Genomic DNA, 12,098 nt, shown 5'->3' with positions numbered 1-12,098 from the left:
TCCGCGATTCTGATTGGTTCCCAGACCGGTCGTGATAATTTAGGTATCCACCACGGACCGCAAAAATGAAACGCTCCAGCAGTAGTAATCGCTTTTCTTTATTGTTTGACGGACAATTCCTGTTAAACTTTCACGAAAGCGGTGAGCCATGCCAGCCGATGGGCTAAATCAATACTCTTCTTCGCCTTATTCTACGGAAAAAGGAGTGACCTTAAGGTGGCCGAACATAGTTTTCAAGTGCCTACGCCTAATTCACCATTACTTTTAAACTATTTATGCTTTGTGTCCCGTTTTTTGCAAGATTCAAGGTTAACCACAGAAGGGTTTATTCTCGCATTTTGGCTAAGGTGTGTACTGTTATCATGGCAACGGAGCTGGGTAAAAACAAGGCTCAAAAAATGTTTTTGTTTATTTAAAAAAAATCCAGTCATTAGATTTTTTTCATCATTTGCCCACTACGAACTGACATTAAATCCCTTCTGTCAACACTGTTCTAATAAAATTTTGACATAGACGATTTTCGGAATTCGCCGTAAATCGTTTTCACTGCATGTTCTGTATTATTAAAAATTCCTTACGTCAAAATTCAGACTTTTTGTCATAGATCATTCACGTGGTTTCTGAACTATTTTTTTTGCCAAATTTCTTGAAATTCTAACGACTGGATCGTTAGAAATCGGCAAGTTTCTGCAAAAGCAATCGGACTCAATTTTTCGAGCAACTGTGCATGCGCTGCATTTCACTGGGTTCTTTCGGTAACAAAGAAAAAGCTGAGAATTGCTGGGTTCTTTGCATCGTTAGCTTTTCTAACATATCTTTGTACTAAAAGACTAAAGCCATCAATACACTGCGTTCAATTATAGCGAAAAATAGCACAGATAGTGTGGGTGTTGAGTAACTAAAATGATCGCTCTATTGACGACATGTTTGTTTTTGCAATCCTTATGCGCGCGCTGAATTACATCAGCAAAAGTGCGCGCGAAAACTGTGTTCGGAAGCCGGCTCCTCTAGTCTATTGGCTCCTGATTCGAACGCAGTTTAACCTTATAGACCTCTTTTGCTTGGCGGTTTGTTTTCCCATTACAGACCACGTGATGATACTCTTGAGAATTTTTGCTTTCAAGTTTTTCAATAGTCGCATGTATATGAATGAATAATTTTAAGATGGATAAAAGAAAAATTCTCTAGAGAATATCACGTGGTCTACAATGGGAAAACAAACTGCCCAAGCTAAAGAGGTCTATTGGGCAGCCAAACTGACTGAACTTGTATCATTGGCGGGTAATAAGTTCTACAATTTCGACTGCAAGTAGTTGAGTCAGCCATTAACCGCCCCTGACAAACAGTGAGACGCGCTGGGCAGAGAATGGTCTTAGCTATTCTCGCCTAACACTGTTTAATGTCTATATTTACGAGGTCAAGTATGCATGAGGAATTCTGCTGAGGAAAAAGTGTCCGCTGTCCGTAGGGCCGGTGTGAATGGGGCTTAACTCTCAGAGTTGATAATTGGTCAAAATTTTCACCGTCAGCTGAGAATTTAAGCATTTTTTAACTGATTGCTGAGATCTGAGTTCTACAAAGCTAATTCCTGATAGCAGTGTAGTGAGCCGAAATTTTAATGACGGCTGAGCCGAATGGCCAAACATTTAATCGCTAACTGAGATTTAAACACCCACCTCCAGATCCTCGTTAAAGGGTTGATGAGTATCAAATTAAGAGGAAATGTATTTAGGGGCCACGAAATCATTCCATAATAACAAGGTACACTTATAAGCAGGTGTCTTGTTAGGGGGTTTCCACTGTTTTACACGTGACACATGATACTTCGCAGACTCCGCTGAAATAGATTCCATTTGGTTAAGTTTTAAAAGATTATATTTGCATTTCCACTTTCCCGTACATTTGTTATCAAATAGAGAAAAGAAAGTAACAGTCGAGATGTTAATTTTCTCTTCTTGATAATAACGGAGCCAATTAAGATGACTTCGAAACGTTGTAGTTTGCACTCGCTTCTTTTTGTCATCAATTGTATTTCGAAATGTCTACTAACCATACATTTGTCTTTGAAAAGAGAAAAAGTATACAGAAAAAGTCTTTAAAAGTTTACAGCAAATTGCATGGATGGAACCTTAAGGTTGTTTTTAATTCCTACTGTAGTTAAGTAACAAAAAAAAAAAAAAACATTTCTAGAATTGCTAACACCCGTATTTCGTGCTTTTAGCTGAAAGGTGCTCAGATGGTCGTTCGCAAGGTGTTGCATTTAGTAAAATATTGGTAATAGCGGTGTTATAGACCGAGGCGAATATAACATGATAATAGCAAGTATTTAGCCAATATCCCGACTTCGTGGCATCACGTTTTGTCAATATCAAGCACTACATGGGTCTGAAGAGATCTTGAGTGCTTAAGAAATAGAAAACAGAAAATGCTGTTAATTTCTTTCAGAAAACACTGTAAGTAAAATAAAGAGATTCTATGAGGTGATAGTTGATGAGGACGAAGGCTAAATCAACTATTACCTCATAGAAATCTCGAGCTCACAATCGAATACAGGGTGGTTTATAAAAATAATTGAATTGCACGGTAACTCATTGACGTTTTCGACTTATCCGTAAAACCCTAATTTTTATTGAACTAAACTTCTCGAAACCAAATAGCATTTAATCCGGTTTCCTTTCCATACGTTTTATCCGGGATATGGGAAGTAAATTGCATTTAAACGGGTTGTGGAATCTTTGCACATGGCATGAACACAATCATGCTTGAAAACAAAGGTTAGGAGAAAACGTTCTTGAAACCATGCTATCATAGGGTCCGGAGAACAGTTTTCAAAGAAAGGTGAGACTAAAATATATGGTATCAATTTTTCCGTCTTTCAAGGGAAAAAATTAACATGGAAAACTAAATAATTGATGCTAATTTTCCCAGTGACATTTATGCAACGAAACTATGAGTTGTTGAACATCTTAGTTGTATCTCTTCGACAGAAACAGCGAAATCTCGTTCAACCATTAAAGTTGAAAAGATAATAACTTAAGCTATACGTTTCGTTGTTTAGATAAACAAAGCAATAAGTGTAGCGAGTAGTCACTCACCTGGGAGTTGCGTATCACATTGCTCTAAAAAGTGTTTTTTTCCTCCATAGTTTTGAGGTATTTTAATTTCGGTGGTAAATACGAGCTCGATTGAATGGTAACAGAGAGAGCTAAAAAAAAAAAACCAAAAAAACTAACGAACCATCAGAAATGGGCCATTCGTTTGTAAAACATTCGATTGACAATTTTACTCGCTATAATTATAAATAAGAGATCATGTATAAAAGCCGACAAACTGATCGTTTGACAGCTGCAGGTAAACCTTTTATTACGAATTTTCACTATTTATACAACTAGGGTATCTAAAAGATAGTAATGCTGCGGCACATTCTGTTGATAGTGACATATTTAACGCCGTGATTCATCTATCTGCGCGTTTCAAGACTTAAATTAACTGTTATTTCTCAAAGTAGTGTCAAATCGTGGTGTCACTTAAAATCTGTCTTTGTATACATCAACTTCATGCATGATGACGCATCGATGGCGAGGTGTGACAAAGGATCGAGACAAAAAAGCACATTGTGATCTGAAGTATGTTTGGACATAAAACGATACACATCAGCCTCCCCTTTACCAGATCGCGAAAATCGAAAGATGTGGAAATTGTAGGAGCAGAAATCTAACTTATAACTTCTGTACTGGTACGCATTAAATATCTCTAGGACTTGACAGACTGTGTCGAGAACGTGTTCATCGCGATGTGTGAAAATGCTCAAGCTTTAGCTTAAATTCATGTTTCGATGAAAAGGAATAGATTGCAGCATTTGTGAAATCAGCGTGTTCCACGGTTTTCGTTTGTTTTAATTATTCTACAGGCTTTAGTAACGACGATTTCTCTTCATTTAAGAATTCGGCGAAGGAGGCGAGACTGCCGCTAAGAAATGACATACTAAGATTAAGATGTCACAATTAATCGTCCAGATTTACAAACTTTCACATACTGCATAGCAAGAGTTGTGAAAGTCAAGCACGATCTCCTTCACATCGCTTTACAGGTAAATCAGAGCAAACTTTCTCAGTGGAATCCACGCGAAAAAGGACGACGGCTCGACGAGTATGACATCCTCGTGTTGTTCGTGGCGCAATGCACTCCTGTAAAAGTGGCGCAGTGCAGTCTGGTTAACTGCAATGCATTCTGGTAAAAAGTGATGAATTCGAGAATTCGTACCCCCTTCTATATATTCTTCTTAAATCCTGATTATGTTGCTGCTCGCTCGCTACGCTCGCTCCGCAGCAACTACGAATAAGTTTGCAATGGTACGTACCCAGGTCTCTCTCTCCAACGCAGACATTACTGGGTAGGAGTACATAAGAGGCAAGAATTTCAGTCTGTTATTGGTCAATACGGTGCATTTTCCGTGGTTTGTTATGTTTCTTTTAAAACGGTTGTTAAGTGGAAACTCGACCAAGGTTTTGAAAATAAGTCTTACAGGATGAGGTGATAACTAACATGAATTTGGGTAAAATAAAATGAGATACATAGCTACAGGTTAAAATTGTTCAACTATGATATCATTATTTGCATTCAAAACAAACAAGATAAGATGTTGAATATCAATATTTAATCCAAAGCTTGAAACATTAAAATTCTCCTTGATTATTTCGGTATATTCCTGTAAATTTCAGTTCTGATAATTCAGCGTAAAATCAAGACAATATCCCCAGGCTAAATGAGGTTTGTCTTTATCCTCAGTAGCTTCTAATTTACATTGCATTTATTTTGTACAAAGATTTTTTCTATCCAAGGAAAGCCCCTCCCCTCCCACCTCCCAGCCCTCTTAATGTTATATGAGCTTAAACCAGTTGATTGTCACGACAAATTAATCTACTAGAATCTTTTAGTGCTCTACTTTAAATTCGCAAGTTTGATTGGATGTATAATCGTTAACCATTTGCGGATATACCATTATAGCATGCTGGCTGTTCATGAAAAAGAAACACACCGGGGGAGGGGGCACTCCCCTTTTAAGCTAGAAGAGTGAGCTACTCTAAAGGTTGTGGGGTTTGAGCATTTTTTGGGGGAGAATTTGTCATTTCTGATCTGAATTTGAGCAGGAGATTTACTGAAACTACGAATTGTGTATCGTCTATGTAGCTAGAGAAGACATGTCTGTTGATACGAGAAAGCGTGATTTATTTAGGCCGTTAAACAGTGACGTGTCAAAAGGGTGTTAATTGAGGTACCAGATTTGAAAATGCGAATGAAATTTGACGTATTTTGGTGTGACATAAGTTCAGGAATTACTTAACTGGGCGTCACCGCCCTCCACACCCCTACGAACCGACTCGGGTAAAATCATTCACTGCATTCCCTTTCCTTATGGTGCTTACTAAAACAGTGGAACTACTCGCTCTTGTCTTGTAATTAAGAGCGAATAGTCAATACATGCCTCGATGACTATAACCTCTATTAGAGAACACTAACTCGTAGAATTGCTAAACATTAAGGCCCTTAAGATTGGAGTCACGCGTAACATGATGATAGAGAACAAGTAAGATTTTTGATGTTCCAAACAGTAGTTTCCAGGGCCCTCGTTCTTTATGCTGGTTTTAGGTAGAGAGGGTAGCTCATGGGATGGAATGGGTACGTGACGTGATAATGTGAAGCCTGCAACGAAAATAAAATTGAAAGTCTCTTTCGTACGTACTTGTTCTCGTGCTCGTACCCAAATAATACAGTATGTTGCTCGCTGTAACCAAAAGGGCACATTTTAAACCGAGGATCGAGATTAAAATATTGATTCGCCAGACTAATTGCCCCATATTTCTTTAAGGTCAGCTCGCCGGAGGGTTATATTTTTTTTTGTTCGATTTTTTTTTGTCAGTTTGTTTTTTTAGTCTTGAGAAGTAGAGACACCTCCACAAAGTACCCTGTTTTGATGACTTCCGTTGTTCTCGTCACTCGTCTGCTTGATAATGTGAGGGTTTTGTAAGGGGAAATTAGAGGCCGATCAATTTTGGGAATGAAAAACGTCGGGAGAAAGTCTACCATTGAAACCGTCACTATATGCAAGGGCTGTGTGGGGTGATGAGATGAGATGTGGGGTGATGTCCTCTTTTGTTACATGATTTTTATCTGTTTGTCAAGTCAAAATACATTTCCCAGTGCACGTGCGTTGCACTTGATGGAACACACGTCACATTCTCACGGGGTATGATCCACTTATTCAAAGAAAAATGAGTTTCGATGACGTTTTAAGAAAAAAATTACAGCAGCCTGGAGGCTGGGTATTGTAAGCTGTGTTGGTTGCTATGTTTGGTTTTCCCTACTTGCACATGTGTCGATAAATATCTCCAAAAACTCGACTAATTTTGCGGGCGTGTGTCTTTGTTTGGAGACGAAACGCTTTTGATAAGGTTTTCAGGCTTTTATCGTAGAGGAAAACGATTTCAAATGGGTAATTAGATATTTGACGCTAGTAAATACGTTGATTTATGGCCTTCTTGAGGGGGCTTATGTCAAACTAACGTGCAATAACGTTAGAAGATGCGATTTTCTCTTCATCTGCTGACTATCATTCTAGAGTGAAAATGAGAACAGAACATATTGCACATTCTCCACACCACTGTAATCATTTTTTTTTTTTGCCCGAACATGATTTCGTGGCAAAACCACGAGGAAAAATCGCCCCTTAGCCTCTCCTTCTATTCTTGACTATTTTCTTGAATAAAAGAGGGATAAACAACAAGGACCTTGCGTATCAAAGCACAGTACGTAAGCGTTATCTATGGATTAAGGAACAGTTTAATGATAGGAGAGCCAAAGAGCTTGTGACTGGAGCCTAAAGTCTAAAGATGCTTAGAGAGGTTCACACGTGGTAGCATTGTGGCTTGTGTCATTATAGTTAGGTTACCTAAGAAATGAACAGATTTGTCGAGGCTTATTAATTGCCAGGCATTGTTGACTAGATTCCATGCACATCCCAATGACAATGTTTATTACACAGTGAATATGGGGTAAACGTGCACAGACAATTGAGTGGAGCCTCCACCCCAACCGGTTTTGTGTTGCGAGATAAAAGCGAAGATGCTAAAGCTCTAATCGCCTGAAAATATCAATTATTCACCATTTGGGAATCTAGACATGCACCTTTTGTTAGGGTTAAACAAAAGGCTCTTTTTCACAAAACATGTTGCGATAGCAAGTTGGAAATTTCAGCTCGATAGAAGCGTGCAACCTTGTACACGCCGCACGGTTTGTGATTAGCAAATTCAGCCTGATTTTCGCCACCACTGCAATATTGGACCGCTTAGATCGCACAAGATAAGAGGTTCTTTACGGAAAAACGGCTTGAAAGTGAAAGTAAGGCGATTAAAATGTCGGACTATAGCAGTTTTTTCAAGTCACAATGGATTACAGTGCTTTTTCTCTCTAACCTACTTTCGTTCAGTTTTGTTATTTTAATAAGTAATCTTGACACTACATTCATTAATCGAAGTGTGTTAGTCATTGAAAAATGTGTTAAAATACATAATAACCCGTAGTAAAATTAACTTCAGCGCGTTTCTTTAATTTAACAAGAAAGAGAAACGTGTGCTTCAAGTCTTGACACAACACCAACACTTTTCTTCGCCTTTCCTTGTAAATTTAAATATTCGGCGAAATGCAAATTAGATTCTCGGCCAGCTATTGACAAAGACATGTGGCTAAATTCTGCTCGGAAGCCGCGAAAGGGTTTGAATTTTATGCACGAAAGTTCAAATTCAAAGTGTTCACTTCGAAAAAGGTGTTTTTTTCGCGGGTAATTCTGCTATGCGAGGAGAAAACTTGAATCTTCGCGCATGCGTACTGTACGTGAAAATCATTGCTACTCTAAGTTTTCTGTTCATTAGATACAAATAATTCGCGTGAGTTTGTTTGAATCTCGCTTTGAGAGTACCATGTTTAGTCCTGACTACCTGAACCACTTAAAAAAAGAATCTTTGCGAACGTTAAGTACAAATATCAGTAGCGTGTTCAGTTTTGTTTTTCTTTTGGAAGAAATTTGTTCTTTTGTGTTCAATTACTTTTTGTAAAAAAAAAAAAGAATTTCAATGCGACTGAGGTGCCCAATATTCGATTGATAGGTTTCCTGAAAACAGGCCTGGCTTGCCTCGTAGTTAATAAAGGAATTGAAGGATATTAAGAGATGAAAAATCGTGCCTCTGTTTGTTTTGACAAGTCTTTTCTTCTTACCTTGTGAGGAATCCCGTCAACAGACCAAATTTATTATGTAATTTGCCGGTGTGACAAACATAGCATGGCGGTCGGTTTATGCAAAGGTTTGGCTAATTGGTTTTGTACTTTATTCTGTCACTCTTTTGTAAAACTGTGTAACACAGGCTGGAGTGCACACCGATAAAAGAACCACACGAGATTAAAATCTTGCTCATTTGACAACAACACATCGCCGAGCACCGGTGCGACACACAGGTCAGTAATGGTGCTTTTTTTCCCTTTGCATCACCATATAATTTCCTTATCGAATCCGTATCTAGCACAAGGTTCACATCTAGATATTTCGTCTTTTTTTCGTCTGCTCTGACTGATTTATTATCTGTTGAAATCGTTCTCTTTATTTCAGACTAAAATGGAAGATATCTTTCACGGTGGTTTTTACAGTGAAGCGGCTTTTGACAACGCGTTTACGGTGGACGCCTTGACTCCGGAGAACCGTTCCGGGTTTGGCCTTACCGAGCAGCAATTGAACTCGCTTGTCAAATACAGGGAGGTCGATTACCCTTCGACAGCCAACACTATGCGATACCACGAATTATCCGCATACCCGTACGAGAAAATACCGGAAGGCCAGACTTCAAGTGATATGCTCCAAAACGGAACAACAACTGGGTTAGAAGTATTGGACGAACTCTGTTTGTCGAGTAACACCTTGGATGATACACGACGCTCGGAAGCACCACAAATTGACGGCTGCACGAGGCAAGGCCGCGGACAGCCATTGAAAAAAATGCGGCGCCTTCGTGCGAACGACCGCGAGAGAAGAAGAATGAGATCGCTGAATAGAGCGTTAGAAAGCCTAAAAAAATGTCTACCCGTGCCGCAGAGTAAACGGCGGGTCACAAAGCTGGAGATCCTCCGGATCGCTTGTAATTACATCCGATCGCTTTCCGACACTCTGAGCGAAGATTCGCGAAGTAACGACAGCCCAAGCCGAGGAAGAAAGTCGAGATCCCGCGGGATTGCAGGTGATCCCGTTGTAAACGGGTTTTCCGTAGCTCAAAGGCTAGAGATTCTATCTGGAAATAACACAAACCGCATTTAAAGGGACGAAATTCTTATGTTTACCTAATGACTGTCTATAGTTTGCATACGTGTTTAATTAAATAACTGTTTTGAATTAAACCAGAGATGGTCGAGTCTGTTCTGGTAAACAAGAATGCTTTTTATTATTGCTCATCTTCACAAAACATAAGGTGTGTTTTTGCTTCTTTTTTCTCAATCAAAAACACACCGCGAACACTCGCGAGTCTTCGCGAAAGGCGCTAGTGACGTCATCTTGCTGACGCCAGAAGAAATCGTCTTGTTGCTAAGTAACTACTTCTTTGACTAAAACCGCTGGTTAATTAAGTTCACTGAATTAGTATATCTAGAAGTTCACCTATAAGACCCCTTTTACGCACATATACATCGTATCTAATTCATTGGAACTTAATCCATGACATTGTATATTTTTATGACATTATTTTGTCCTAAATTTTAAATGTAGTGGCGAAAATATACCGTCTTTAAACTGAAACCGTAATCGAAGAACACGGCGCTTGGCTGTTCGTTTTGTTGAGTGGCTTTGCATATTATGTAAAAAAAAACCAGTTAAAACTGGCATCTATATTGATAAATAAAACAATTAAAGTAATTGTTTAATTAATAACGAAGGGATGAATGAAACATTTCATATGCGTGGTTCTCTTTACAATGCCAGTAAGATGACACAAAAGTTTGAAATAATGCTGAACATTATTTTACTTCGCCTAAAACCTCGGACTTTTCTGCGGGGGAAAAAACTCAAAAAAACAATGACGAAAAGCCCCGTAATATGTTTAAGACACTATAGTTATATTCTACGTGGGGTTCCACATTAATTGACGATAGATAAATCTAAGCTTTTAGCGAGTTGCTCCCATGATCAAGCGCAAAAATCTCCAAATGCTTAATTTAATTGATTAATATCTTTATTCTCATCACCTGACATATTATGTTAAGGAGAAATTATTCAAGGATCACTCAAACAACTCGCACTTAGCACTTCACTGTACTTGAATAAAATCAAAAGCTTAATCCATTGTGTCAACACAATTCTAAGCCGTTTACGGTGCTTTTCCCACAATGGCAGAAAACTGTTAAGTGCACCTATCGCTTGCTTTTTCTTACCGCAATTATTATTTAAAACCAAGTTGCCATTGTGGTTATTGACATCTTTAAGTGCAGTTAAAAGAATGGTCTTTTCCAACAGCATTACTCCAGCATGCGTGTCAATGTAATCGCCTCTAATAAGCATATCTAATTTACACGTGATGTTTTTGTAAGGGTACTTAAGAAAGCTTGAAAGCATATTTCATAGGCTTTCCTGCAGGATAAACGTAAACATGTCAATTAAACTTATATATGATACTTCTAAAAACGCTATAAAAAATTAAAAAGCGAAGTATTTGAAAGTTCTATGAAAAGGAGAATTAGATAAGATTAGAAAGGAACTAGACAAAATCGTTACCAGTTTTTTTCTCCACAAAATCAAGTTTGGTTTAGATAGACGCGTGTTAGAGTGACAACGTGTTCCATGTCATGATCAAAATGATTAAATCCATCATCTCTGTTGGTCATTCATAACTGGTTTAATTTAACTACTGAATTCCGTCGTTTTGTGCTTTGTGTTTTAGTGTTAACATGTAGCGATCTACCGTAAACTGCCGCTTATTTCAGGCCCATCTATCCGTAAATCAAAAAATACATCCGCGGTTATAAGTCCCCTCGGATATAAGCCCCCTCTTGTTTTCCTTGTTTTGAATCCGTGTTATTAGGATGTTTTAAACCAAATTAAAAAACTATTTCAATCAACATGTGCAGCTATAGCTCGTTCCGAAACGGTATTTTTTCCGGTTGTAAGCCCCCTCGGATGTAAGCCCCATCGGATACATGCTCCATCGTTTCGATCCGTTTATAAGCCCATCTAAAAGCCGTTACGAAGTTGTATAAGCTCAGAGATTAGGATTAGAAGTGAAAGTTAATGGTATGTTAAAAAATTTAGTTCTGAATTACAGTGGAACTCCGCTTTGCAACTGCAGCGCCGTTATTGCAGTAATTACTTTTTTTTTGTCCCAAAAATTGTTCGATAATTGTTCAACCAACCATGCATTCGGAGACGCCAACCTTAATTTACCTTTGCCCGCAAATGAAGGAAAAAAATTGTTTTGTTCTATGATCTGATAAAGTCGACGGTGAGTTTTGAATTAAAATGATGCCTGCTATAAATTTATCCATGACTATATAATATGTATTATTCTCACATTCTGATTGGTTCTCAATTGTGACCCATTGGAGACGTAGAGATGACTTCATTAGAAAGTTTTATTTGTTTCTTTATTGAGTAAAAACAAATAAATTCCATGTTTCCGTGCGTTTGTTCAGTTATAGACTGTCAAAATGTGGTAAGAACATCAGTGACACACTCGGCTCATGTGCCAATTTTTTGTCTTTACTACATTTTGACGTCATCTGTGCAAGTGATTTTGAGCAGAAAGCTGCGCAATACGTTTTCCCGCTCTTACATTCGTGACTGAAAACGATTGACCGAGACGAAATATCAAGGCCAAGGAAGTAGGCAAGCACCTTCCCGTTTAACTTCAAGCTAAGAAAAAAAGCTCGTTGTACCATACCGCAAAGCATATCAATTTGGATTATTGTTCACTTGAGTGCGTCGCCGACAATAAAGGATAACTCCAGACAATAGAAGATTGTTTGGTCTTTTGCGTTTACATTTCCATTTGAAACCTAGCAGTCATCCAGTG

The 12,098-nt window shown here is 38.4% G+C and overlaps 1 protein-coding gene across 1 annotated transcript; it reads left to right on the top strand.

The window, feature by feature from the left end:
* The first annotated feature begins 8,255 nt into the window (after positions 1 to 8,255).
* LOC110054757 (uncharacterized) lies at positions 8,256 to 11,151 on the top strand. The gene has a single exon (XM_020761112.2). It carries the CDS (start codon positions 8,666 to 8,668, stop codon positions 9,356 to 9,358), a length of 693 nt encoding a protein of 230 aa, XP_020616771.1. The 5' UTR covers positions 8,256 to 8,665; the 3' UTR covers positions 9,359 to 11,151.
* The last annotated feature ends 947 nt before the right edge of the window (positions 11,152 to 12,098 follow it).

This window comes from Orbicella faveolata, unplaced genomic scaffold, assembly GCF_042242905.1.
Source record: "Orbicella faveolata isolate gen_17 unplaced genomic scaffold, um_ofav_v1 contig_34, whole genome shotgun sequence".
Lineage (NCBI taxonomy): Eukaryota > Metazoa > Cnidaria > Anthozoa > Scleractinia > Merulinidae > Orbicella > Orbicella faveolata.
Note: the sequence above shows the minus strand (reverse complement) of the source record. Positions and strands in the feature narration are given on the sequence as shown.